The sequence below is a fragment of the Anastrepha obliqua genome, chromosome 5 (genome assembly GCF_027943255.1).
Source record: "Anastrepha obliqua isolate idAnaObli1 chromosome 5, idAnaObli1_1.0, whole genome shotgun sequence".
NCBI lineage: Eukaryota > Metazoa > Arthropoda > Insecta > Diptera > Tephritidae > Anastrepha > Anastrepha obliqua.
In genome coordinates this window covers 65295409-65322231 of record NC_072896.1, presented here as the reverse complement: position 1 = coordinate 65322231, position 26823 = coordinate 65295409, and the positions used below count along the sequence as shown (strand labels likewise).

Below are 26823 nucleotides of genomic sequence, written 5' to 3'. Positions count from 1 at the left end.
TGTTGTCAAAAGATGACCAGTTGTGCTTTCGAAAGGATTTCATGTGGAGCTCATCTCCGATTAGTATTGACGTGGATCTGGTCGATACATTCATTTTCCTACTTTCTAAGGAGATTTCTGCGAATTCTTTCTCGGACGGCTTTTATGGCTGCACTGGTTCGAACCATGCGCGGACGATCATTTCTTTTTCTGTCTCTCACTTCAGACGTCTGGAAAAAAACGATTGATCGTGCGGTAAGCAAATTCTAAAAACATTAAAACAAATTCTTTAAAACAAACTTAGAAGAATATAGGAACATAAATAAAATGAATGCTAGTTTTTCGGATTCACATTTTATGTGTTCAGTTGCTGTGAGGATTTTTCTGCGATGGACGTTTTTCGAAAGGCTCTTTTCATTTACGCTGGTAAAGCTTATTTATAACAGATTTGGAAATAAAAAAATAATAATTTAAGTACCCATTATGTAAAAGTTCATTGCCCAAAAAATCGCATAGAAATTTTTGTGTTCCTGGGATACTTTTTCGCGTATCCAGTGATTGTTGTACTCCATTTTTATATCGGTGTTAAATACGTTTTTAAGATTTTTGCTGATAAGATATGGAAAAAGATTCCTTATAAGCGCTACTCTGGGTGCCTAGCCATATTGGGATGCCGGGCAACACTCTTACGGATAATGCAGCAAAAGTTATAATATTATTTTAAATTTTCATATGCTCATACTTGAATTTAGTCATAGTGGGTGTTTTTTGTTTTCGTAAGCCGCTTGTTAACGTAGGCAAATTTGCCTACGAAATTACCAGGAAGGTGCGGAAATTGGCATGGCGTGGGCAACAAAATCTCTTGATCGCATTCAGTAGAAATTGTGAGCTCCATAAAGACGATACCTATGTAAGTAAGTGAATTTAATGCTGAAAAATTGTAGCAAACTTAAATGCTATATAACCTAAAATGTTTAGCAAAGTTCTAAGCGAAGAGATAAGCTATGAGAGAGAGTGGTACCATCCACAGGACAGTATTAACTGAGAGAAATAGTTTTTTATATTTTAAGTGAATTGATAAGATTTGTGGTTGTCGTTAAGTTAGATAAAAGTAAAATTCTATGCCTTCGACTTATTAAAAAACGGTAGTTCCACCCCGATTTTCTATTTGCGCCACGAATTACGGGAATAAACAAAACTTCAGAATTTCATCGTAATTTATAAATAAAACCCTGTGACTTGAAATGAATTTAAATGATTTTAGAATTTATTTAAATACAGTTTGAGATTTTTTTATTATATAAAATAAAGACAACCCAATAGAGACCAGAAGCAATAAAAATATCTTATGTTGAATCGAAACATCTGTGCTCGTAATGCCAAACCAGTCACGCATACGCCTATGCATATGAGTACTTGCATTTAGTGGTTTTTAGAAGTTTTGTGTATCATAAATTAATGTTTACGCTTCGCTAGGCGTTGCAGCAACATAGCGACGCTTTCGTGGCATATGGTGTGGTGTAGTTAAGGGGTTATATACCTTGTGGTCCGGTGAAATTAGCGAAAGTTGGGTTTTTTTAAAGATATGTAGCAATAATTTTATTGTATAAAAGTTTTTATTATTGGATATTACAATGTTTAAAGAAAAAAAAAGGCTTTGTTTGTGTAAAAATATTTAAAAATGGCGGAGTTATGGCGTTTTCCCCCAAGACCCTTTTTTTGGAAGAGGCTTGCGGTGGAAGCGATTCGAGTCCACCAAGTCAACTGAAATCAAAAAATCGAAAAGATTTCATTAGTATAGGGTTATATCTTCTTAGTGAACGATCAATATATTAAATATTTTGATTTTTGTGAAAATAGTTTTTTTAAAAAACTGTTTTTAAAAAACTCCACTACAGTCCTAAAATTGGCATTAAAAAATTCATATCTGCAAAATAAAAATTTATACATAAAAAGTTGATCGTTCACTAAGAGGCGACATCAATTACGAACAATTTAAAAAAAAAATTATAAAAATCGGTTGAATACTTTTTTTGCAATCGCGTCCACCGCAAAAGCATTTTTGGAAAAACACGTTTTTGAGATAATCGCGTTTAAAGTTTCAAGCGCCGCATGAGGCCGTACGCACAGGACGTGACGACGCACAATTTAAAACGCTGTAACTTTCGATCTATTGCTCAGATCTCTATGAAATTTTTGGAAAATGTTCTCAAGGGATTGTACTTTACGATAAAGAAATAAAATTTATTTTGATTTTTTTGAAAAACACAAGGTATATAACCCCTTAAGGATATTAGAACTCATTTTTATATTCATAAATATGTATATTTATGCGTATCGTTGACGGTTTCCACACTAATAATACGTTCACATATGCATATGTAGATGATCTACTTTTTCGCGCTTAACTCAAAATCCGTAATTATAAAGCGCGATTTCCCAATTTTTTATGAAACTATTGCACGGCGTTTATGATAAAATATTATTAAAATAAAAAGTTTTTAAAAAATTTCTTCGAATATGTTTACTTAAAGCTTAGAAGATACCTCATGATTTTTTTCTCATTTTCTGTTGGCGTTATATAGTAGAAATAAGCGCCGCACGCGAACGACCCATCGACATGGGATTAAGGTGAATGGGATTAGGATTAAGTATAGGGACTTACATATATATATAGAGAATTTTAGTTTGCCAGTTATGTATTCCGCGGTAATGAAATTTAATTGCTATACCAATCATCCATTTATGAACATTCAATTGGTAGCTTTCGACATCTACTAGCAGAAAGCGATTTGAGCAAAAATTAGTGAGAGTCCCTTGCAGTTCAAAAGTTATTCAGGGTTAAAATAAGCTTTCACCCTTTTTCTTTCTTTGTTTTCACTAAAGGTAAAGCTAAACCAACTGCAAAGTATGGCTTCTCACAAAAATGTATTTGATTCGAATTGCAGCGTTTCATAGTAATAATACGGTTTAGAGCAAAACAAGGATGAATGAGCTTTTGAAAAATTCATCGTCCTCCAACATTCCCTAATATGCAGAATGTACTTCAATATCTTTCGTAACTTTTTCACTTACATTTTTTCTCTATTTATTTTTTTGAAAATAGTTACGTTTTATGTGCACTGCATATTACACAGTTCGTATGTGATCGTCTCAGCTTAAGTGGTGATTGCCATGTTTTAAACGGAACTATACTGCAATGTCAGTAGTAGAAATACTGAAATAAAAGCAATATGAGGAACTCTAAATCGATGGCAAAATGTCAACATTTCCTCCTCATTGCCATGCAAGCGACAAAAAAATTGCAAGTATCACTTGGGAATCTTAAATATGGAAATACTTGCTATAGTACATACATATATTGTATAGGTATATGTACATGCGTATGTAGCGTGATGTGAGAACATGGGTATTAAGATGGAAAAATGAGTTAAACTCAGATGAAATGATAAAAGGAAACGGAAACATTATGGGCAAATACCTGCAACAAACGTTGAAGTGTAATGCACGGAAGAAACTATACATGCATATATTTACATAGTAACGGGTGATCAATTAAGAGGAGTTTTTTTCATTTGCGTTTTTTTACAGATCGCGCGCGAGTTGTGGCAAACTGTCATCGTGGATTTGTTGAACAGCGTTTGGCATTTCATCATGGAAAGACTCACACCGCAACAACGTCTACAAATTGTTCAACTGTATTATGAAAATCAGCGTTCTGGGACAAATGTTTTTCGTGCGCTTAGACCGCATTATGGTCAACATAATCGGCCTGCCTTAAACACTATTCGACATACCATCAACAAATTTGAATCCGAATATTCATTGGTGGATAATTCTCGACCGAATAGACCACGTCCAGCAAGAAGCATTGAGAATATAGCGGCAGTAGCAGAGAGTGTACGTGAAAACCGCGATGAATCGATTCGGCACCGTTCTCAGCAACTTGGACTGTCGTATGGAACAACTTGGTCAATTTTACGGAAGGATCTGCATTTAAAAGCATACAAAATACAGCTCGTACAAGAACTAAAGCCAAATGACCTTCCTGCACGTCACCATTTTGCTGATTGGGCTCTTGAAAAGATTGAAGAAGATCCGCTGTTTTCTAGCAAAATTTTGTTCAGCGATGAGGCGCATTTCTGGCTCAATGGTTACGTCAATAAGCAAAATTGCCGTATTTGGGATGAAGAGCAACCAGAACAGGTTCAAGAGCTACCTTTACACCCAGAGAAAACAACGGTCTGGTGTGGTTTATGGGCTGGTGGAATCATCGGTCCATATTTTTTCAAAAATGATGATGGCCGCAACGTAACTGTGAATGGTGCTCGCTACCGTACGATGATATCGGACTTTTTGCTACCTGAAATTGAATCTAATGATCTCTACGACATTTGGTTTCAACAATACGGAGCCACTTGCCATACAGCTCGTGAAACAATGACTTTATTGAGAAGTCATTTCGGAGAGCAGCTGATTTCACGTTTAGGACCTGTGAGTTGGCCACCAAGATCTTGTGATATCACACTTTTGGACTTTTTTCTTTGGGGATTCGTGAAGTCCAAGGTCTATGCTGATAAACCAGCTACGATTGAAGCTCTGGAAGCCAACATTACGCGTGTTATTCACGGCATACCAGTCAAAATGCTCGAACGAGTGATTGAAAATTGGACCTTCAGAATGGACCACCTTAAGCGTAGTTGCGGCCAACATTTGAATGAAGTCATATTCAAAAAGTAAATGTCAAAGAATGTCCTTTCAAATGATAAATAAAGGTTTTGAACATAATTTACATTTTTGTTTTTTTTTAACAATTGAAAAAAGCACCTCATGATTGATCACCCGTTATATCTGTACGTATATATGTCCATTAAGATGGCCAAAAATACAAATAAAAGACGAGATTAATATTATACTTCTTCTTTTTAATTTTTAATTAGTTATTTTTTTTAAATAGAGCATTTTTAAATATTTGTGAAGAAAAATTAACGGAGGAAATTAAATAATACCGATCTGTAAACATTTTGCCATGGGAATCAAACAGTAATTTTCAAAGTGTTAGCGGTATATTTAACCCTTTGCGGTCGTATGTCAACTCTCAGCAAGAAACCACACTATTGTACAAGTATACTGTATTTATTTTTAGAATTAATAAATCTTGTTTATCCTTCATAATCTTATATGTTAGGTAGCCCTACTCTTTTAACGGAAATTAATTTCGATCAGTGCGACGAACACAAAGGGTTAATATTGCCATTAAGAATAACGCAGTTGGAACTGAGTATAGAATCTTCAATTAAACGCCCTCTAGGATTAGCTGAGGGAGATCCCCAAAGGGGGCTCCAGGCGTTAAAGTCGCCGGCCAGTAAAAAGGAGCTGTGGTCAGGGGGAAGAGATTACAGATGTCGGTTGAAGTGAAGGTTTGATTGGGAGGAATATAAGCGCATGTGACTATGATTTTATTAGGAAGGAATTTCTATGGAAACGGAGGAGATATTATATTTGAAGGAAGTACAGGGAGGGTGTTATGAGGTATATTTCTTTTAACTAGGATGGCGATTACTTGTTTGCAGGAGGTATTACAAGGGAGGTTATAGGAGTGACCGGTATAAGCTTTGGAGGTATGAGCTGAAATATTGCGGGGAGATGTGTTTCGTTTAATAGTATCACTGAGGGGGTAAACTGTCTTAATAGTCCGAGATCGATATAATTATTTAAGTAACCATTAAAGCTCCATTGAAGTATGGATAGAATATTGATTATTTAAAAGAAAAGAAAGTTGTAAATATTTGTGAAGATAAGTGTATAATATAAATATTTACTGTTCCATTATTGATGGTGATGGTGAGGTGTGGGGATGGGAGGGCGAGTTAGGGTTATGAGCATTGGGAGAGATGGTAAAGTCGAATGGTCCATTTGAAGAGGAGTTGTGGAGGGGGGTGATGGATTGAGAGAAATGGGTGAGAAAGGAGGAGAAGGGGAAGGATTTAAGGTGTGCGAGGTGGGAAGAGCAGTCTGCTTTGAGTTTTCAAGAAGTTCTTCATGGAATAATGAATTATTCTTGGAAGATGATTTAGTAGAATTTGTGTTTGAATTTTTTGTGTTTGAGTTTTTTCTAATATATGTTGTGAATTTTGTTATATATATGTAATATTTGATATGTTATCGTTGGATGGTGTATTAACCACTCTGGCAAAAGAGGGGGTGGCAGCTGTACCATTGGCTTTTCTTTATATTTGAGGTGTTGTCGTTGTTTATACCTGTATTTGCCACTCGAGCGAAGGAGGAGGAGGTAGATGTGCTGGGAAGTTTTTTTTTGGTAGTGGTAATGGCTTCTCTCATGATATATTTATGTATAGTTTTATTTTTACGCATTTCTTTTAATTCAATAAACTTGGGATAAGTATTCGATGATGACGGATGTTCACCTGCGCAGTTGGCACAGTATACTCTAGAGTATTCTGTAGCGGAGGGGTGGTTGGGAGGGAGGTTGCAAACCACGCAAGCTGGAGTATTGTTGCAGCGTTTGGCTGTGTGTTCTAAAAGATTAAAAATTTTGCAGCTCATGGGATTGGGTCAAGGATACGCCAGGCGACTTCTATTCGGCTAGGTATGGTATACTTATCGAATGTTAGTAGCACCGCCCAGTACTTACACGGGAGCCTTTTTCTAATCGTGTAAATTTGTGCACAGCGGATACACCTTGGTCTTTGAGGCCATCAATTATTTCATCATCCGGAAGGTGGCAGATGAAGGGGGCGTAAATCGAGCCCTTGACGGAGATTGGTAATTTTTCGGCGATTTTATGGGCAGGAGGCAGGTGCAAGTGTTTTGTTAGCGTGCAGAGACTTGATTATTAGGTACTTCGGGTCATCCTTTTTTGTTATCGGTAATTCCGGGAAGAGATCCAGCGTTGAATATTCGGGTTTTTTTCTTTTTGTTTTCTGGACTGGAGACAATAGGGCGAACCTATTGTCTCCAAGTTTGTTGGCTCCGGGTGGCATTGTGTGAATACTGATTTAGTTGTATGTGAGTGTGTATATGTGCGTAAAGCGTGTGGGATAAAGAAAAGAACGCGGCCAGGTACAAATAGTAAACTTCGAGCGATCAAACTCGATACATTGTTAGTTCGAGCGAAACGTTAGTGTGCGAATAATACAAAGTAACACAAGCGGGGAAAATGCGACTGTACGGGTTAACAGTTCGGTTGCGACTGATGTGTGTATATCTATTCAGTACTTATGTAGTATTGGTGTATTTTTATACGAGTATATCTTGGCTTATAATAATGGACTCGTACGCCTGTGGCCAAAGCTGTGGGATAAGTTGCATTTTCTGTATTAATTTATTTGCAGTTGTGTTCAGTTTTCTTCTTTCCTCTTATCCTCATTTTTTGACCTTTGCTCATTGAACTTTTAGCTGTAGGTTGCATGTTGCATCGCACAACACACACTTATTCTGCAATTATGCAAATGAAAACATTTCGTAACACTTGAGTGATACTTAATGACTATAACTTGAATATTTTGGTTTGATGAAAGTTTAATGCAGACCAACTTATTGTTGGCTTTGTATGTGTGCTGCGGCAATGGATGGGTTTATGAAGTACTTCTATGTATCTGGCAACAATTCATAAATGTCCAATGAGTGCGAAAATAAATAAAAATAAATCTTCAACGCAAACAATTTGAATGGATGTGAAAAATTTTAACGCCAGGCATTTGTTTGCTGAAGCTAATTTGGGTTATATTTTGGGTTTAACATAAAACACCTAGGGATAGTAATTAGATATCGTTTGTTCTACAAATAAGGCTCTATTGGGACTACGTAGCTCATGGTATACTACAGTAAATTACCTTTAATCCTTACCTATGATAAAGACTTGCTAAAGTGTAAGCAAAGGTCAAAATATACCATATTTCAAGAATTTTTTCCAGATTTTGGTTTTATTTAAAAAACATCTGCTCACATTTCATGGCCAAGAACGTATGTATATATCCAATTTGTGCATAATTAATATCGAAAATATTAATCCAAGTATAACTTCCATTCGACACTAAAGTCTACACAGATGGGGTTGTAGTAGGTATACTAGAATATTCTTCAGTGTCTTCCAGGTGGAAGCACTGGCAATTCCGAAAGGTTTTAAATTACTAATCGCAGATGTCTCTTTTAAGGGCAATATCGCTATTCTTTCGGATAGCCAAGCTGCACTCCAGACACTGGATTTGGCTACAACAACCTCTAAACTGGCGGAATAAAGTAGGAATAGCCCTACTACTTTGAGTGAAAACCATAACGTTAACTTAATCTGGGTCTCAGGACATCGAAACATTGAAAGAAGTGAAAAAGTAGACGAACTGGCACGAAGGGGATCTGCCATGGGTAACATTCTTGCAGAATGGAGAGACCAAACGATTTGCAAGATTAGCAAAAAACATGACTGGCTTTTGGTATGTCGGGAAACAAGTAGCCAAAACGAGCATTCTTCACAACATACACTGTCACAATTTGTCACAATTTTAAACAACCGGCGAAAAAGGAAACGATTTTCCATTTCCTCTGTGAATGCTCTGCCTTATGTAAGGAGATAATGTCAACCCTGCGTAAAACACTGGCCGCTGTATCCGGATGGGATGGTGCGTGAGTACCATTCGGAAGACGTAGGTTCGAATCTCCGTGAAATAATTTTTTCTAATAGTGTATTTCTGTCATGAAAAAGCTCTTCATAAAAAATATTTGCCATTCGAGGTCGGATTAAAACTGTAGTTGGATTCTGGATGAATCCCCACTTTAACTAATCTGTCATAACTTCCATAGAATCAGTGGTTATAGATCTCACACAACAATAACAAGTTTTATTTCTTGTTAGATGTTAAATACTATATAATAAATAGGAGTATTAAAATATATAATATTAAATATTAAACCTAAAATTTTTTAAACTATTCGAAAAGGGAGAAATTGAAGAGAAAAAAGATATATACGGTAATTTAGCGAAGTAGCGTTTACTCGGTTAAGATATTTTAAAGTTAGTTAAGCTATTTTAAAGTTAGTTAAGCTATTTTAAAGTTAGTTGAAAATGAGTAATTTAAAACTGTTTAGGGAAAGCAAATGGTTTTAACCAACATAAGTCAGATTTAAATCTATGGGAAATACGAGGGCGGTTCAATAAGAACCCGTATTTGATTACAGAGGGCGTTCCTGAGAGAAGTTGGTGTTAGCATCTATCAAGCTACGGAAAAATAAATTTCAGACTGGTTAGTTTGGATTTGGCACCTATTCGAGTGCGATGAAAAAATTGTCGGCTCAATGGGTGCCGCGATTGCTCACAAGCAAGAAAAAGCGAATGCGGCTGTTACCTTTGAGAGATCCGAAGGAATTTTTGAGTCGAGTTGTCACCGTTGATGAAACCTAGATTGACACGTAGCAACAATTAAAATAATGGATTTCTCCCGGTAAGTCTACTCCACAGAAGGCGAAGACAGTTCAATAAGTACCCGGCCGATGAGTAGTTATTGAACCCTCCTCGTAAGTCTCATCAACAAGTATAATTTTCTTACATCTAGCTACAAAATTGTATGACACAATCACCCATATGGCAATTTTTATAATAAATAGACTAAAACACTACTCTCTAAAACCCTGCTGACCCATTCAATTAGAATCCACTACATATAAACATAAGAACACATTTTTTCTTAGGTTGAAATACCGCTTTTTAACATGTGGCGATTTTAATGATTGTTAAATTACCAAAGGTTGGGAGAGATTATTACACCAGCCTCAGAAGCTTTAGACGACGCTTAGTTTCGAACGCTTAGTGAAGTTGCATATGGGTTAGAAGTCGCTGAAGGTTCACCCACTCTCTTCATTTCAGCATGCCTATCAAAGCAGAAAATCCTGCGAGTCGGCAGGAAGAGTTGCTAGGGTAGGGCAGGCCATCGATAGGAGGGATTACGCTATGGTCATCTTTTTTAACATAGAGGGGGCGTTTGATAATGCCACTTTTGATAGTATGTGGAGTTTTGCTAGTGGGCACGGCGAAGACCGAGTGCTAGTGAATTGGATTCATTCAGTGCTAGCCCAAAGAATCGTCACGGTGCGGACGGAGGAGGATCTGCTGGTGTCATCCGGGGTTAATAGAGGCTGCCCCCGAGGTGGTGTGCTGTCTTCGTTGCTTTAGTGCATGGTGATCTATCTTCTACTCACCACCCTAAATGATGCTGGAGTCTACACACAAGCATATGCGGACGATGTTGCCTGTTTGTTAACGGACCCTTCGCTTATGAACATCTCTAGAAAAGTGCAGAGAATTCTAGATATGATTGACATTTGGTGCTGTGATAATGGGCTATCGGCAAACCCCACAAAAACTGGTATTATCCAGAAGAAGGAAGCTTGATGGACTCGTTCTGCCTAAGCTAAAAGGAGTCACAATCCAGCTATCCAAAAAAATCAAATATCTTGGAGTAATCTTCGATGGTAAACTTCTCTGGAAGTCACACGTTGAAACAAACACATCCAAAGCACTGACTGCTTCCTGTCGTACTTGAAAAGGGATACAGTGTGGTGCTGCCAGAGGATCAATTGTGGTCAAACTCGGAAAATGAGCACGGCAAACACTGTTTTCGCATTTTAACGGATGGCCTCAGGACCGAGCACGGCTCCGGCTTTGGGGTCTACGTGGAATCCAGCGGGACAAAACTGTACTTTGCTCTTGAAATGCATGCATCTGTGTTTCAAGCGGAGGTGTATGCTGTTCAAGAAACGATGAACTTTGTTGTGGAAAACCGATGGAGAGACAGATCTACATATATGTGTCTGCAGCGACAGCCAAGCTGCGCTCATGGCCTTAGACAGTCTCCCAACCATATCAGGGGTAGTCGAGTCCTGTAAATCCTCTGACTCCTTTGGTAGGATGAGCTCTGAGGCCAAATTCTTTGGCCCGGAGTCCATTCTGCCACGCCCTTCTGCAGCCATCAAAACCACGGTTAGCAAATGGGTTACTACAACCCACAAGCGAGTTTGGCAGGCTGAGAGAGGCTGCAGATGGACTAAACTGATGTTACCTGTCATGTCCGATCGACTGTTGCAAATCCTCCTGTCATTAAGCAGAAGGGAGTGCAGACAGCTGGTTGGACTGATGACGGGCCAATTTCTGTGGGTGAAGCACATGGGAAAGGTAGGCATCTGAGACAGTGTACTCTGCCCAGCTTGTGAAGAGGAGGATGAGACGGGCTTGAGGTTTTTGGCACTGATGTGTTAAGAAGGGACCACCTTGGCTCCTTGGCTCCTTGATTTCTTCGGAGATCGGGTAGATTTAAAGAAAATTAAAAGGAAATCCGAGTGCAGTACAATGGACTTAATTGTATCTGAGTGCTGTACTTGCTGCTGCTTAGCCGCAGAAAAAACGACTTAATTTTATGTTCTCGCCTATTGTCCCTCTGACTTTGCAAAAATTACAGATTTAACTAACATTGCGGCTACTAAAGCCAATGTTGGAAATCTCGTTACCGCTGAAACTTTGGTTGAACTGTCTTTGAAAAACGATGATACTTCAAAACGTTTGTCAAGAAATTATCTCCTCATTGATCCAAAAGGTATTCTCCGTTGAAAGCGAATAAAAACTTTAAGCCACTAGTAAACACGGAAACGATAATGGCATTTGAGCTCGAAGTTCAGGGAAAAAGACAAATTGCTTTGTAAAACTCCCCGAAACGGTGTTTCGACCTAATAAAGCCTTAATGAATTTTTCACTGAGAACATAGCAAATTTTAAAATGCAAAACATCTTAAGTCTTTATATCTTAATGTAAATAAAATATGCGGTGAACAAAAACAACTGAGGAACATTTAAACACGATTTTTTTTGCTTAGAAAATTTCTTTAAAGTTTTACTTTTTTCTAAATGATAAAAATATATAATGGCGCGTACACTTTTGATAGGCTTTTGGCCAAGTCCTCCTCCTATTTGTGTAGTACGTTTTGATGTTGTTCCACAAATTGAGGGACCTACAGTTTTAGGCCGGCAGATGGGTTTTTACAAAGAGCTTTTTCATGGCAGAAGTACCCTTGGAGATTCGCTTGTCGAGTGGCGACCGCTATTAGAAAACAACTTTTTCTATCATTTTGCTGTTTCCTGCACATAAATACGAACCTACGTGCTCCCGAATGGTAGGCACGCACTAATCCATTCGGCCACGACGACAATTTCAAAGCAATTATGCTAAGGTTTTGCACAGAACTGTTTACTAATATAATATCAGACATTTCTGATCACAATCGGATAACTTTTACATATAACCCCTACAGAACTGAATATTCAAAAGTGAGGTTCAAAAGGCAAATTTTCAAACACTGTTATCTCGAAAACTGGAGTCAATCTGACAAAACGCGGAATGCCTTGAATTTAGAATGCGCCAAGTAACATTTGCCCAAAAAAAGATTTAAAATCCGAGTAAAGGGAAACAAGCGAAAATTCAAGGATGGGTCAACACGTAAAAATTTAAATAACACATTACGCAGAAGAAAAAAACGTTTTATTTTTTAAAATAACCTTTTCTGTAACTCGAGGCGTATTAAACTTTTCTTCATTTTTTTTACAATTCTGGAGGCTCATAAATAGGAATTGACAGCCATTTGATTCAAATCGCTTGCCGCCGAACCATTTCATCATATTTTGAAGCAGAAAATTGTCCCAAATAGATCTTAAGAACATGCTGAATAAGGTGGCAATTCATAACTTAATTCACGCAAATTTTTGATTACGAACTTGTGCGCAGGTGTGTTGACCTGGAGGAAGAGATTTTTTCCCTCGTCAAATGTGGCCGTTTTCGGTTGATTTATGTAAACTACTTGAAACTACGTCTCATCGTAAAAAAGACTATAAAAGCCGAACGAATACATAACGTCTGATTCGAGAACCTCGTATCTACTTCACTAATTTTTGCATAGCGCAGGTATGCAGCAGAGAATATAAAAATACTGGTCATAGAAAAAAAATTTTACGACTGTAGAACAATAAAACAGATTTGTTATTTGTAAGAAATAAATTTCCAAAATAATGTTGACATAAGAAAGGTGATAAACTTTGCTTATCGTTGCGCGACTCGATGTCTTATTTCCTGAGTAAAATCTAACTACACGGATAACTTCCTATAAGGTCACGAGATTTTTAAAATTATACTCAAATCTAAAAGCTTACAAATATAAGAAATAATTAAATTTTCATTTACCGGTTCGGGTGGCACCTCATCCAACACCTTCGGTTCACACTTCTCCTCCACTGTACTATTCGCCGCTGATGTTAAATTGCTCGTAGTATTAAGGGAACTTAAAGTAGTTCCAGTCGTACCACTTGGTGGTGTAACCGTTGTCGATGCCAACTTAGTTGTTGCACTACGTTTGGTAACATGCTTGTGCACCAAATTTTCCCCATTGGTAAGTGTCGAAATCACATCGGTATCTATTGGCGCTGTATCGACGTAATGAAACTTTGACCTATCGAGGAAGGATGGCGATGCTTCATCTTCGTCGCTGGCTTGGTAATGATGATGAGATGCAGCATGTTGGTCCGCATACTGTGGTTGTCGCCTCTGATGTTCATGTGGCTCAGTCGCATGTTGTGCCCGTCTATAGAATATAAGTAACTGCTGTTCATTACTATTCAATTCACGCTCGACCGTCTGTTGCGGCAGCTGTTCATCCTCATCGTACAATGATTCTTGCTCTGACGCCACCTCTTCCTGTCTAAGCTTCCCAAGTATTGGCGGAGCCGCCGGATTATCATCATTATTATCCATAAAGTTAATACGCTTCACCTGTACCTGCACCATCGCATCCGCATCAACATTCATTTCCGCCGCCTCTGCTACATCAGTGGAAAATTTGTAGAGCATTAGCCGTGGTTCATGGGTGGTGGCTGTAGCTGCAGAGAGGACAGCCGCATGTGCAACGGATGCCTGACCCAGCACTGTGGTGGCGGTGGTGAATATCACATACGGCAGTAGTTTTGGCGAATTAAGTACGCTTGTGGCAGCTGCAGCTGTACTAGCCGCGGCGGTTATTGTACCTCTTGGCGTGAATTGGGCGGAACTGAGCAGCGCCAGCAACCAAAGACAAGAAAGTCGTTTCACCCAACTACATGCTACTATAGAGAGTATTTTTGTTTTCGCCACTGCCTCCGTCGACGCCGCTATGCTACAAGAAGTAACAATCGCAGTGACGCGCACCAATTTGTTGACCACATTTGGCTTTGATGATGTGGGTGAATCCTTTGACCGTGGCGTGCGTGTGGGTGCGTGTGCGTGCAATGGTGGCATTGGCCATAGATGATGACAAATGGGTGATAGTTGCGGCTCTTGCTGTGAGTGCTTTCGTCTTTGCTGTTGCTCATCGTTTTGTGTTTTCAGTCGCCGTTGTGTGATTATTAAATGTTTTTCGTTAGTGTAGTGTTTTTGTTGTTGCTGCTGTTGAATTTTATGTAATCGTAGGTGGTTTGTACTTTCATTTCGCTTTTGGTGGCATTTCCGTTGGGCTTGTTGCTGCAATTGAAGTAGCATTTGTGGTTCATGACTAGCTTGCCACTGACATTTCCCCCGCACTTCCATATCCGTATATGGTACCGGCGTTACTGCCGCTTGTTTCCCGCGCACACGTACACACCTTTATTCTTTTGCTCAGTCACACCCACAGTCACAGGCGCTTGGATTTCAGTTTCTAATCAGTTCAACTTTTGTGTGAAAATTGGAAGCTTTCAATGTTTGTGTCCTTTTTGGTAGTTGCTTGCAAAATTCGTTCATGTAAATACTTAAATATGTCTGGAAGAAAAAGGGGGAAAATGTGATTTAATAGCATACATGGTTTAGTAATTATGAAATTGGGTCTAAAAGATGATAAGAAAGTATAGTATGCCCCATTAAAACCGGCTACAATGTACAATGCCATTTGCTGTCAAGGTTTTTTGATAGAAAACAAAAACCCTGATGTAATATATCAGTTTCGGCCCATTGATGAAATGGAAATCGATGCGGTAATTTTTGAGATCATAATAATAAAAACATTTCATTATCAAGTTAATATTGCACACAAATTTCACAATGGAATGCTCTAATGGGGCGACCTATAAAGAAGATTAGAATCAGGTGATATGGTTATCTTAAAGTGCCGAATTCATTATCGATTAAGTGCGACAGTTTCTGAATTTCTCTTGATTGCGAGTGTTGCTGCTCTTTTTCCTTAACGAACAATCAATCAAAAATATTTTTTTCGACGGCCATATTGCTTTTTTGAGTGTTAATGTGAATTGAAAAGCGCCATTCAAGCAGAAAATTGTGCTCATGTGTGCTCAACAGAGTTCTATATACTGTGGGCAAAAAGTAAGGTGAATTGGGTTGTAAAATGAAAAATCTTTATTTATTCTTGTAAATCAATTTCATTCCCTTCAAAATAATCCCCTCTCGATGAAGTACACTTATGCCAACGATTTTTCCAATCCCCGAAACAGCACCTTCTTCGATTCAGCTTTTATCTCCTCAATCGACTCGAAACGCGTTCCCCGGAGTGGTCTCTTGAGTTTTGGGAATAGCCAGAAGTCACACGGAGCCAAATCAGGCGAATACGGTGGTTGCGGAACGATATGGCATTCACATCAAAGTTGGCCCAGATGTTATTAACAGTGCTGCCAACTCATGAAAAAAATAACTAGAGCGAAATTTTAGTCCCGCGAAGTTTGACAAATAAATTCACCTTACTTTTTGCCCACAGTAGTATGTATGTGATATTCATCGGAAATCAGTAAAGATGGACGTTGATAAAGATTTTTTGAAAGAGTTTATAATTTGCTATAAAATGCAAGGTTGTCTCTGGAGTATATCTAACCCAGGCCACATTATGGCTTCTTTGCTTGTGCCCGCCTATTTATGGGTGGAAATATGAGCTTGAGTAAGTGCTAATAATTTTCGTTTCACATCCTAAAATAATTTTTCTAATCGTTTGGCAAGGTTTTTTTCTCTTTGAAACCCATTTTGTTACCCGTTTTCTGTTTTGTTTTGACGTTTGCTGTTGAAGCTCGTTTTTAAAATGCGGTGAGTTTTAATGTTTTTCAACCTTTTTTTAATGGTAGACTGGTTCAAAGACTAATAGTGAAACCAAGGAATTCAAATACAGATAATGATAACTTAAATGTAGCGCGTAAAAGAAGATCGGATTGACTTGGTGCAATTTAGTCTATACCTGAGATACTGAGCAACATATGTATGTAGTAGGGCATCCCAGTTTTAATAAATTTTTAAGAGACACGGAATAAGTTTTAGTTTGCCAGGTTCTACACCGTATTTATGTACATCTAACGGGTGATTTTTTAGCTATTACCTTTTTAAACAGTTGGTTTAAACAGCTGACGCACGTTTCGTGTTGTTTCACTGTCAAACATCTTCAGTTTGGTCTATAATTTAACCATGAATCGTCATATAAACGAACAACGCTTACAAATCATTGAATTTTATTATAAAAATCCGTGTGCTGTTAAGAAAGTTTAAGATCCAGTTTTTTATCGAAAAATTGTGTTCAGCGACGAAGCTCATTTTTGGATCAATGGGTACGTAAATAAGCAGAATTCTCGATTTTGGAGTGAAGATCAGCCAGAAGAATTGCAAGAGCTACCAATGTATCCAGAAAAGGTCACAGTTTGGTGCGGTTTATGGGCTGGAGGTATCATTGGACCGTACTTCTTCAAAGATGCTGCGAATTGTAACATAACTGTGAATGGTGAGCGCTACCGTGAAATGATATCCAACTTTTTTTTGCCCAAAATGCAAGAGCTTGACTTGCATGACATGCGGTTTCAGCAAGACGGTGCCACATGCCACACAGCACGCGTAACAATGGACTTGTTGAGAGGCGAGTTCGATGAACATTTTATTTCACGTTCGGGACCTGTCAATTGACCACCCAGATCGTGCGATATAACGCCTTCAGATTATTTTTTGTGGGGCTATGTTAAAGCTCATGTCTATTCAGAAAAGCCTGCTTCAATTAACGCATTGGAAGACAACATTAAAGCATTTATATGTGAGATAACGACCGAAACATTGGAAAGAGTATGCTAAAATTGGATTAAGCGGATGGACCATTTGAAGCGCAGTCGCTGTCAACATTTGCATGAAATAATCTTCAAACATTAAATTATATGGACTGTACTATTGATTTAAATAAAAATTTCATGCAGTTTTCTGAATTTTACGTGTGTTTTTTTGAAAAACTTTATTATAGCTCTTAAAAAATCACCCTTTAGCTATATTGTTATATAAAACATTCAGTTCTTATTGCAGATACTATCACAGGGAGCCCATAATTTACAACCATATGGTAAAGCCGGAATCAAACATGATTTGGCTAGGAGTGATTCGCTATTCGCTCGAATTTTACTCCCGCTAATTACAGCCATTTGCTATGTTACGGCATGTGGCGGCCGCCGTAGCCGAATGGGTTGGTGTGTGACTACCATTCGCAATTCACAGAGAGAACGTTGGTTTGAATCTCGGTGAAAATTAAGAAAAACATTTTTCTAATAGCGGTCGCCCCTCGGCAGGCAATGGCAAACCTCCGAGTGTATTTCTGCCATGAAAAAGCTCCTTATAAAAATATCTGCCGTTCGGAGTCGGCTTGAAACTGTAGGTCCCTCCATTTGTGGAACAACATCAAGACGCACACCACAAATAGGAGAAGGAGCTCGGCCAAACACCCATAAAGGGTGTACGAGCCAATTATATATTATATATATATATTATATATATATTTTAATTTTAACTATCACTAACTTTAAAATAATTAATAATAAAATTAAAAATATAAATTAGTAATCGATCCAACTCATAAAAATAACGTGAAAATTTTAACGTAGGTAAAAAAAATGATGTTAAAATTTGAAAAATATTAAAATGTTAAAATTTTGGTGTTGGAATTGTCAAAATGATAGTGTTTTGGCAATAGTTAAGCTAAAATTCTAATACTTTTAGCTTGTCTTGTAATCCGAGAAATGTATACTACTTCTATTAACCGAGTTTGTATTATTTATGACTTGTTAAAAACGAAAGTCATCTTCGATTTAACAGATTTTCTAGCGCTTTGAACCAAATTTTCTTGTAGAAGCTTTAAATAAAAATATTTGTGTATTATTTCTTCCATAAAAGTCAAACATCCAACTGCATTTGATGGCAGCATGCCCAAAGCATGACATTACCACGACCGTGTTTTATAGTAGCTCGCAAATTTTGGGGTCTGAGTTTCATATGAAAGGCCTGCCATCTAGTCCAAATAAGTTTATTTTTACCTCGTTTGCAAAAAGTACGGTCCTCCAAAATGAGGTCTAATTTAAGAGGCCACGCGCAAACTTCAATCTCTTTCTTCTATTTCTTGCGCTTACGAAAGGTTTATTACGGGGTTTTCTACTATTTAAATTTGATTCCCTCAGTACTCTTCGAACAGTTTCTGGATGGCTATTTCAGTTAACTTTGGAGCTCTTGTTGCTGGATTTTTTTTCATTCGGCGCACTAACAACTGACACTCTTTCTCTGAGAACGTTTTTTTTTGGAGCTTGCCGTGCCTTGTTTACTGCTGAACTGTAGACGACCTTAAATGTACAATTTCAGCTATTTTACGATGCGACATTCCTTTTTTGAAGTGCTCCAAAACTAATTCAAGTTTTTTTTATTGCAGTATGCTGTCCCATGGTTAAAAAACATTGCTTTATGTCCAACTCACTTTACAAACTCTTTCATACTAAAAATAAAATTTCGTTTGTTGAAACATGCGTCGGGGAAAACGGTGCTCTTAAGCTTGGGCATGAATTCCCTGCTTGTTTGTTTTTTCCATTACAGTGAAATGTGTGGACACTTTTTTGTAGTTTATGAATGAAATAAAGCAAAATAAAAAAAGATGCATTTCATACTGTGTTTTTCCATTTTCAAATAAGATGTGAGTGACTGTAAATCATATAATTTTGAAGAATTACGATAATTTGTTCAGTACTGTGTCATAACTTAAGCTTTGAGGCTTTATAAAAAACTCAGACGTAATTGCGAAAAACTAAAAACACGGATTAACCACCATTGAGTAATATTTAGTATCGCGCATTATCGATTTTCTTATGTGTGAGCGCTACTGTTGCACTGTATTATGTGATGTGAAAAACGCTATAACTATAACTATAAAACAAAAAAATGTGAACGGAACTTTTTTTTCACTAAACACCTTAGGCCACGAATTTATCAGGCGCCCTTCATATATCAAACTTAATGACTTGAAATTTTTGAAATTTGAAAAGGTCGAACCAAGGAACACCAGGAGATTTGGGGGCTCTTAAAGCACTCAGGCTAAAAAGCCCATTGTATTTAAAGCTCAGGAAAGGAGGTAGCTAGTCAAGCAGGGAAGGAGAAAAGTATCAGTGAAAGAGATCGGAAAGAATAGAAACAGAGGTAGAGATAGTTAGTCCTGGGAGAATTTTCCAGATTCTTTGGCAAATCTGTAAATATCCTCCAGTTTTAGAGAACGAATATTACTCATTCTCATGACATCGGCACCCAAAACTCGTAGCCGTGCTCTAGCAAAGGCAGGACACTCACACAGAAAGTGCTCAGTGCTATTCGCCTCCTCCGAGCATGACAGGCACTCTAGGCCAATGATTCCAATAGTGGTCATATGCTGACCCCATGGGTTGTGTCCTTTAATGATACCGACCATCAACCGAATGTCTTCCTTCTAAGTTTTAGTAGAAAGTTTGACAGTTTTCTGTTCGGATTTGTCACAAAACACTTTGCAGTTCTGCAGCGTTCTAGACCGGACCATCGATCTTTATGTAGATTGCCTACATAATCGCTGATCCAATTCATGATTCCTGCGGAACTGATTCCGATTATTGGCTCTGGCCCCTGTGGGGGCACCGCTGATCCACGGTTGGCCAATTCGTCGGCGATTTCGTTTCCTTGAACACCGGAGTGTACATTCTTGAACAATCTTTGAGGTTTGCTTCGCGTTCTCCAAGGCCTTCAGTGCAGCCTAACTGTCACTGAAGACTCCAATCTGTTTCCCGCTCCATCTCCTCTCGATTATTCATTCGGCTACTTTCAGGATGGCGAAAACTTCCGTTTGGAAAACAGTTGCCATTTCCCCCATAGCATAGTTAATGACTTACACCACACATATTTTCTTTACTTCCATATACCCGTAGTGGTAAAGCATACAGGTATTTATCAGCACAGTAGGTACACAACAACAAACCTCAAAAAATTGGCATGCAATTAAAAATTTTTTGCAGCAGCGCCATTAACTGGAGTAATTTGAGGTTTGTATATATTTAAAAATTTGAAATGCACACGTATAGACAATTGAAAATAGGATATGAACATCAGCATAAATTAAGTTGCGAAGGCAAAACTTCGACACACTGCAGTTTCTGCTACTCCTTTGCCTGCAGCTCCTATTGGTCCTTGGTGTAACAATTATAACAATCATTTGCGTGTTGCTTTGTGAGCCATAGTGAGAATGCATTACTTTGCGCCTATACATAAAACTTTTAATGAGTTTGTTAACGTTTCCAACACTATACAAAATAACTTTTACCACTAACGTTTGCTGCAGCCTTAAAAAGTTCTATTAAATTTTTTTTTTGTTTTACACTTTATAAGTGAATTGCACTTTCCGCTACCTTCTGCCAACAAAAAATGTAGTTACACAGTTGAATTTATTCCAATTGTAATTATTTAAGCTCGAGCAGAAAAACTGTGTAGCATATGCCTCTGCACTGCCGGACGATTTGGGTTTGCATAGCAGCTGCAATATAGAGAGCGTATATGCAAAACATACCTACATGCATATGCATATAGGACAAATAGGATACATGCACATGTACACCAGCCTTGCCCCATGTGCCTTATGCACGTTTTGTGGCCCTAAGTGAAATTTATGTTTATGTGCTATTTAATACTACTTAAGCTACTGTGCTAACTAATTCTACTATGAGTGCGAACATTTGGTACTATTTATATGGCGCTACGGTGCTCTTCTGCTATGCGTGCTTCCTACTTTCAACTTTGCCGTGCTCGACACACAATTAAATTTGTAATATCTGTCATTGTTGCCACAACTGTCATTAGTTTTACCCTGTTTTGCGCAGCTAGCACTTAGAGTAATGCTAGTAAGTAAAAAGTTAATTGTACTTGTAATGGCTTTAATATTCAATATTGCCAAATAGGACTTATTGAGCCTTATTGAGATCAGCAGTATGTGCAAGTCTGTGAACTAATGTAGGATTTGATTTTAACGATTTGTGTTTATTATTTTGATTTCGTTTGCAACTGACTTACTAAAAAACGTTCCTACTCGCTATTCATTCGTATTTAATTACTTCATAACTAAAAAATCAACAAAATTTTAATCAAAATCTCAAACATTTTAATCAGAATCTATAGAAAATTTTCAAGCATGTAGTTTTATAGCCCATAGGTATAATATTGTGTGGCTTAAAGTGGCTCGAAATAGTTTTTATATAGATAAAATCTCCAAGATAGCTAGCAAAAAAAAAAAAAAAACAAAAAAATTTTATCAAAGCGATTTTTACGTAACTTCAAGCTTGCACTTCATGACACAAAAATTTAATGAGCTACAAAATTGATTATCCAGAACTTTTCTAAAAATTTTAATTAAAAGGTTCGAAATTTTGAAAAAAAAATTGTTAATTTTGTTTTTTTATTTGTACAAAAATTGATTTTTGTTGTAACTAGTGTAATGAATGGTATATTAAAAAAAAAAAAATAAATAAATAAAATAAAAACTAATAAAGCCTTTGCAATATGTCGCGCTGCTATTATTGTTAACACAGATGCAGACGACAGTGGCGTTAATAACCACTGCATCGCTTTTTTTTTGGCACAATACCCCTGGAAATTCCCCTATACTAAGGTTATTTTATTTATTTATTTAATTTATTCAAAAAACACAAAGGTTCCTACTGACTACTGATTTAGTGCTATCATAACATAAACAATTAACTAGCAGAATAGCAAAAAAAAAACGAGCTTAAACTAAAATACAAATAAACTAAAACTAAAATAAAACTAAAATACTAAAAATAAAATACTTAAAAGGAATACGATTATATAGCGAATTAAATGATGCAACAAAGACGATAATGGATTTTCAGTTATTGTACAATCTAACAATGTGGTATTCGGATAGGTGCATTGGACTTGAAATTCGTTACGAATATCTTGCCTAAAGTTCTCGCCGGAATAAGAAAGGTAGTGCTTCAGATGGAGCTTTATCACAAAAAGCCGCATTAAATTGATTAGTACATTGGAACGTAGATCACTACGCCGAAAGTCATAGAGCAAATTGTCAAAAGAATGTTCACCACGCAATGCCTTTTTTTGTCAACCCTTGTAATTGGATGTAACTCTCCTTTATTAAGAATCATTTCTTATAGTCAGTGTGGCATACAATATGGCTAAATAATTTATTGTGGTCTTTAAATTAATTATTAACTCGTCGGCAGGATTCAGATACCTTGCGTGATACAAGCCCCACAAAAGTTCATAATATTTTTATATATACTTATAGCCACTCTTATACAATATGGTAACATGTAAAGTTATATAATATAAAACATATAATGTTATATTATATAAATATCTAATGTGAAGCACACCAATGATTTCGACCTTTTTGCGGAGATCATGAAAACTAATTATTCGTTCATAAAAAAAATGATAACATTTCCTTTACGAAACAATATAAAAGAAATTAATACGCGTATAAGCTTACTCAAAAATATTGAGCATGGCACCACTCACATTCGAGTAAGTACATATCTGATCCTCTATACATGGAGCAGAAGCGATGCTATAAAAATTATCAAAAGTGCGGTTTTAACAGCGGGGACGCTCTATATGTTTCTAATTCCTTACAAATATTACCCGGCAACGTATAATCTGTAAGTCGAACTGAATCTAGTCTACCAGCAACACAAGTTAGCGTTGAAAGTCAATTTCCATCTTTAACGATTTTCACTAAAATATGAAATGAAATGTATCATTTTATTTATCAGGGAATCTACATAGTGATTATATGAGCAGATGCGAAATTTGACCAAATAATAATAATTGACACTTACATCCTTTGTTGGCTGTTTGGCCGGCTCCTCCTCCTATTTCCTACCACATCTGCTGATAAACTTATTCTGATAAACGAAATAAATTGCGCTGATTAAAAACGCAATAACCGTGCCCCGTTATTTTGGGTTACCGAACCGTTTTTGCACCGAAGCTAAGAAATTATCTAAATGAATAGTTTGAGTGATAAATTTTTCGAGCGAGGTAAGGGAATAATATAAAATAAATAAAATATTCAACGTAAACTAATCTAACATAAGCGTACATAGCGTATGAGTAACATTTTCGATAATTACATAATACGAGTATGACAACGATTGAACATCGCTTTTTGAAGTCGAAGACGGAACGAATCAAACTTTGGTCAATTCCACCAATGCTCATATAACCAAACCCAACCAAGCCGAATATTTTGAGACATGCAATAAAAGGACAACGATAATACAAGTTTTTTATTTCTAAGACAGTAGAAAGCTACATTATCTAAAATTGCGTTAATTTCAGTTCTTCTTTAAATAGAGCAAAACCAACCTGAAACATATTTTGACTATTTTCTACTATACTTATCGCCATGCACCACTCAGAACATCATTGGCAAAAGATTAGCAGCATCTGATGGTTATGGGGTGTCGAATCCGAATTAGGCTTATACAAGTTTCCATACTTCAGAGTTTTGGGAAAATTAGACTCAAAAAATCAAAAAGTCAAATATGAGAAAAATAATAGAAAAGGAAAGCAACAACTTCGCTATTGTGTAATACATGTAAGTTCACAGGTGTATGTTAGGTTAGGTTATGGTGGTACTCGGTCTGTACGACTAACTCACTTATGTATATCTTACAAGTCCGTTGTGATACCACTGTTTTCAATAAGTTATGATATGGTATACATATATGTTCCGCTAAAAGTATGGAAAGTCGCAGAAATCATTCCGCTACCAAATCCGCGTAAAAATCCAACAGCTTTAACTTCATACCGACAGATAATCAATTCGGTTTTCAAAAAAAAACATTCAACTATCCAACAAATTCATTGAGTTACACAAAAAACAATTTCAGATATGGAAAACAAACGATACTGCGTTGATGTATTTTTGGACTTCGCAAAAGCTTCTGACACAGTTTGGCACAAAGGCCTCTTGCATAAAATTAGGACAATACTACCACTGGACTGTTATTTAATTATCAAAAGTACTTTACTGATCGATGCTTCTACATTAAATACAATGACAAGTACTCACATATACATCCAATAACAGCAGGATTTCCTCAAGGCAGTGTTCTAGGACCACTGCTATATGTCTTATTTATCTCGGACATACCACTCTCAGACGGAACTAACTTAACTATAGCAACATTTGCAGACGACACAATTTTATTGTCATCTGACAAAAAACTATCAACCGCAACAACAAAGTTACAGATTTACACCAACAATGTAAGGAAGTGATTTTACAAATGGAGCTTAAAACTAAATGAGGACACATCTGTTCAAGTAATATTTACGACAAGAACAGAGGTTGCTGCTATGCCGATTAAGCTAAACAATAAAAATATATTGATTGAAATATCGCAAAATATCTTGGAATCCATCTGGACTTTAAACTAACTTGGAAAGATCACATCAAAAAGAAAATAAAACAAATAAAGGAAAAATTTCTACAATTGCATTGACTAGTCGACAGAAATTCCAAGCTCAGTATTCCCAATAAACTTTTAGTATACAACGCGGTCATTAAACCAATCTGGACATGCGGACTTCAAGTGTGGGGAACTGCAAAAAGAACTCACATAAACAAAGTACAACGACAACAATAAAAAATCTTACGTATAATAACAATGTTCGACAGGTACACAGGTGTCATCCATACAACATTCAATATCCCATTAATCGACAAAGAAATGAAAACGGTATCAACAAGTCATTTTAACGAAATACACCAGCACAAAAACAAAGAAGCCAATACGCTCTCACAACTTGAAAAAAGAACTTTACGACGTCTGAAGAGAAACCGACCAATTGACCTATTAAATTAAATATGAATTCTCGTATGTTAAAATAACTATTCTGTGTAAAATGTAATTGCTGTCCTAAAATGTAATCGCTGTATTCATCTTGGCACTGGCCATAATGAATATATTTAAAAATCTTCCCAACTAATTGTTAAAAAATCGACTTTTTGTCAGTACGACAGATGTATGATTAGTGTGGGAAATAATAATAATAAAAAAACAAGATATGAAAGGAGTCATTGGTTCTGGCCTATATATTTCTTTGTTATGTTGGTACACTCTTCATACGAACGTATGCGAAGTTTCATTTCAAACTGTCAATTCAATCTTTGTTTACTAGCCATTTAGTATGGACGTGTCACAATATTTTTTACAATGGAAAAAATTAGTATCGTGCAGTGATTAAATTTTAATTTTTGGAAGGCTTAAAAGCAACAAAAAATTATGAACGAATGTTGAAAGTGTAAAATACTTGGACTTTTCGCCTTCAATTAGTGGGTGGGCTGCTGAATTTAAACGTGGTCGTACAATCCTTGAATACGATCCACGTTAAGGACGTCAGAAAACCGTAACAACACCAGATTTTGTAGAAAATATACAGGACATCGTATTGAAAAATCGTCGACTGACTAAAAGATATTTAGAAGAAGCCCTAGGCGTCTCATTGGGTAGTGTACGCAATATTTTGACTAAAGTATTGGGTTTCAGAAAACTGTGTGCACAATGGATGCCTCATTCGCTAATAATGGAACAAAAATACATTTGAATGCGACTTTTTTAACAACATTTAGAGCGTTTTCGAAAGGATAAAATGGATTTTGATCCGTGATCCTAAATCAAAACAAGAGGCTAAAGAGTGGTGCGAACCTGATTCTTCGGCTCCGAAACAAGTTCGTGCCCAGGAATCGGCCAAGGAAGATGTTAGCATCAGTTTATTAGGTTAGGTGTGAAAAAAGATCTACAAACAAAAAAAATTATTTTCCAACAAACATCCTTAATAATGTCAAAAATAAAGGTGAGTGAATTCTATGAAAAGCTACGAAAGTATTGGAGTACATGTTGTCAATAACGGCTACAAAGTTGCGATGATGAAGGGAGGATTTTATCCAGGATAAAAATACTGAATGAAGGTATAAACTTGCTTGAGTTGAAATCAAAATAGAATGAACGACTTTATCGAACGCTTTCGAGAAATCAGTATATACAGTGTCATACATTTTTTGCGAGATTGACTTTTATTTAAGAAAATATAACTTTAAGTCGTTATTGAATGAAATTAAGTCAATTAACCTCTGCTTGGTGAAAACAGTAATGTTGCATTTAATACCCAACATTTATTTATTATTTATTTATTTATTTATTTATTTATTCATTTATTTATATCAATAGTATAGAGTAGTCTTACTCTTTTTAACATAGAAAGGGGACGATATGCGACATCGTGACTAAATAACCCTTCCCCGCTCATACCGTCAAAGGTTAAGGATAAACTATAAACCTAAAACCTAATTCCTAATCCTGCCACCGGATACCTTTTTAAAAGAAAATGTTGGTGTACACTGGTGTAGAAGATATTTACATACAATACTGAGAGTTGAGAGTGCCGACTAAACTAAAGTCAAAGTACTAAATATACTTGAGTGCGCATATGCAAGAAAAAACCAA

The 26823-nt window shown here is 36.8% G+C and overlaps 1 protein-coding gene across 2 annotated transcripts in view; it reads right to left on the bottom strand.

Moving 5' to 3' along the window:
- Nucleotides 1–26823, bottom strand: part of LOC129247182 (probable G-protein coupled receptor 158) — a 146146-nt gene that overhangs the window by 41234 nt on the left and 78089 nt on the right. For both annotated transcript variants that reach the window (XM_054886174.1, XM_054886175.1), the window contains one exon: nucleotides 13217–14800. In XM_054886174.1, coding sequence (XP_054742149.1) covers nucleotides 13217–14590 — 1374 coding nt within the window. In that variant the 5' untranslated portion in view covers nucleotides 14591–14800. The remainder of the gene's footprint in view (nucleotides 1–13216; nucleotides 14801–26823) is intronic.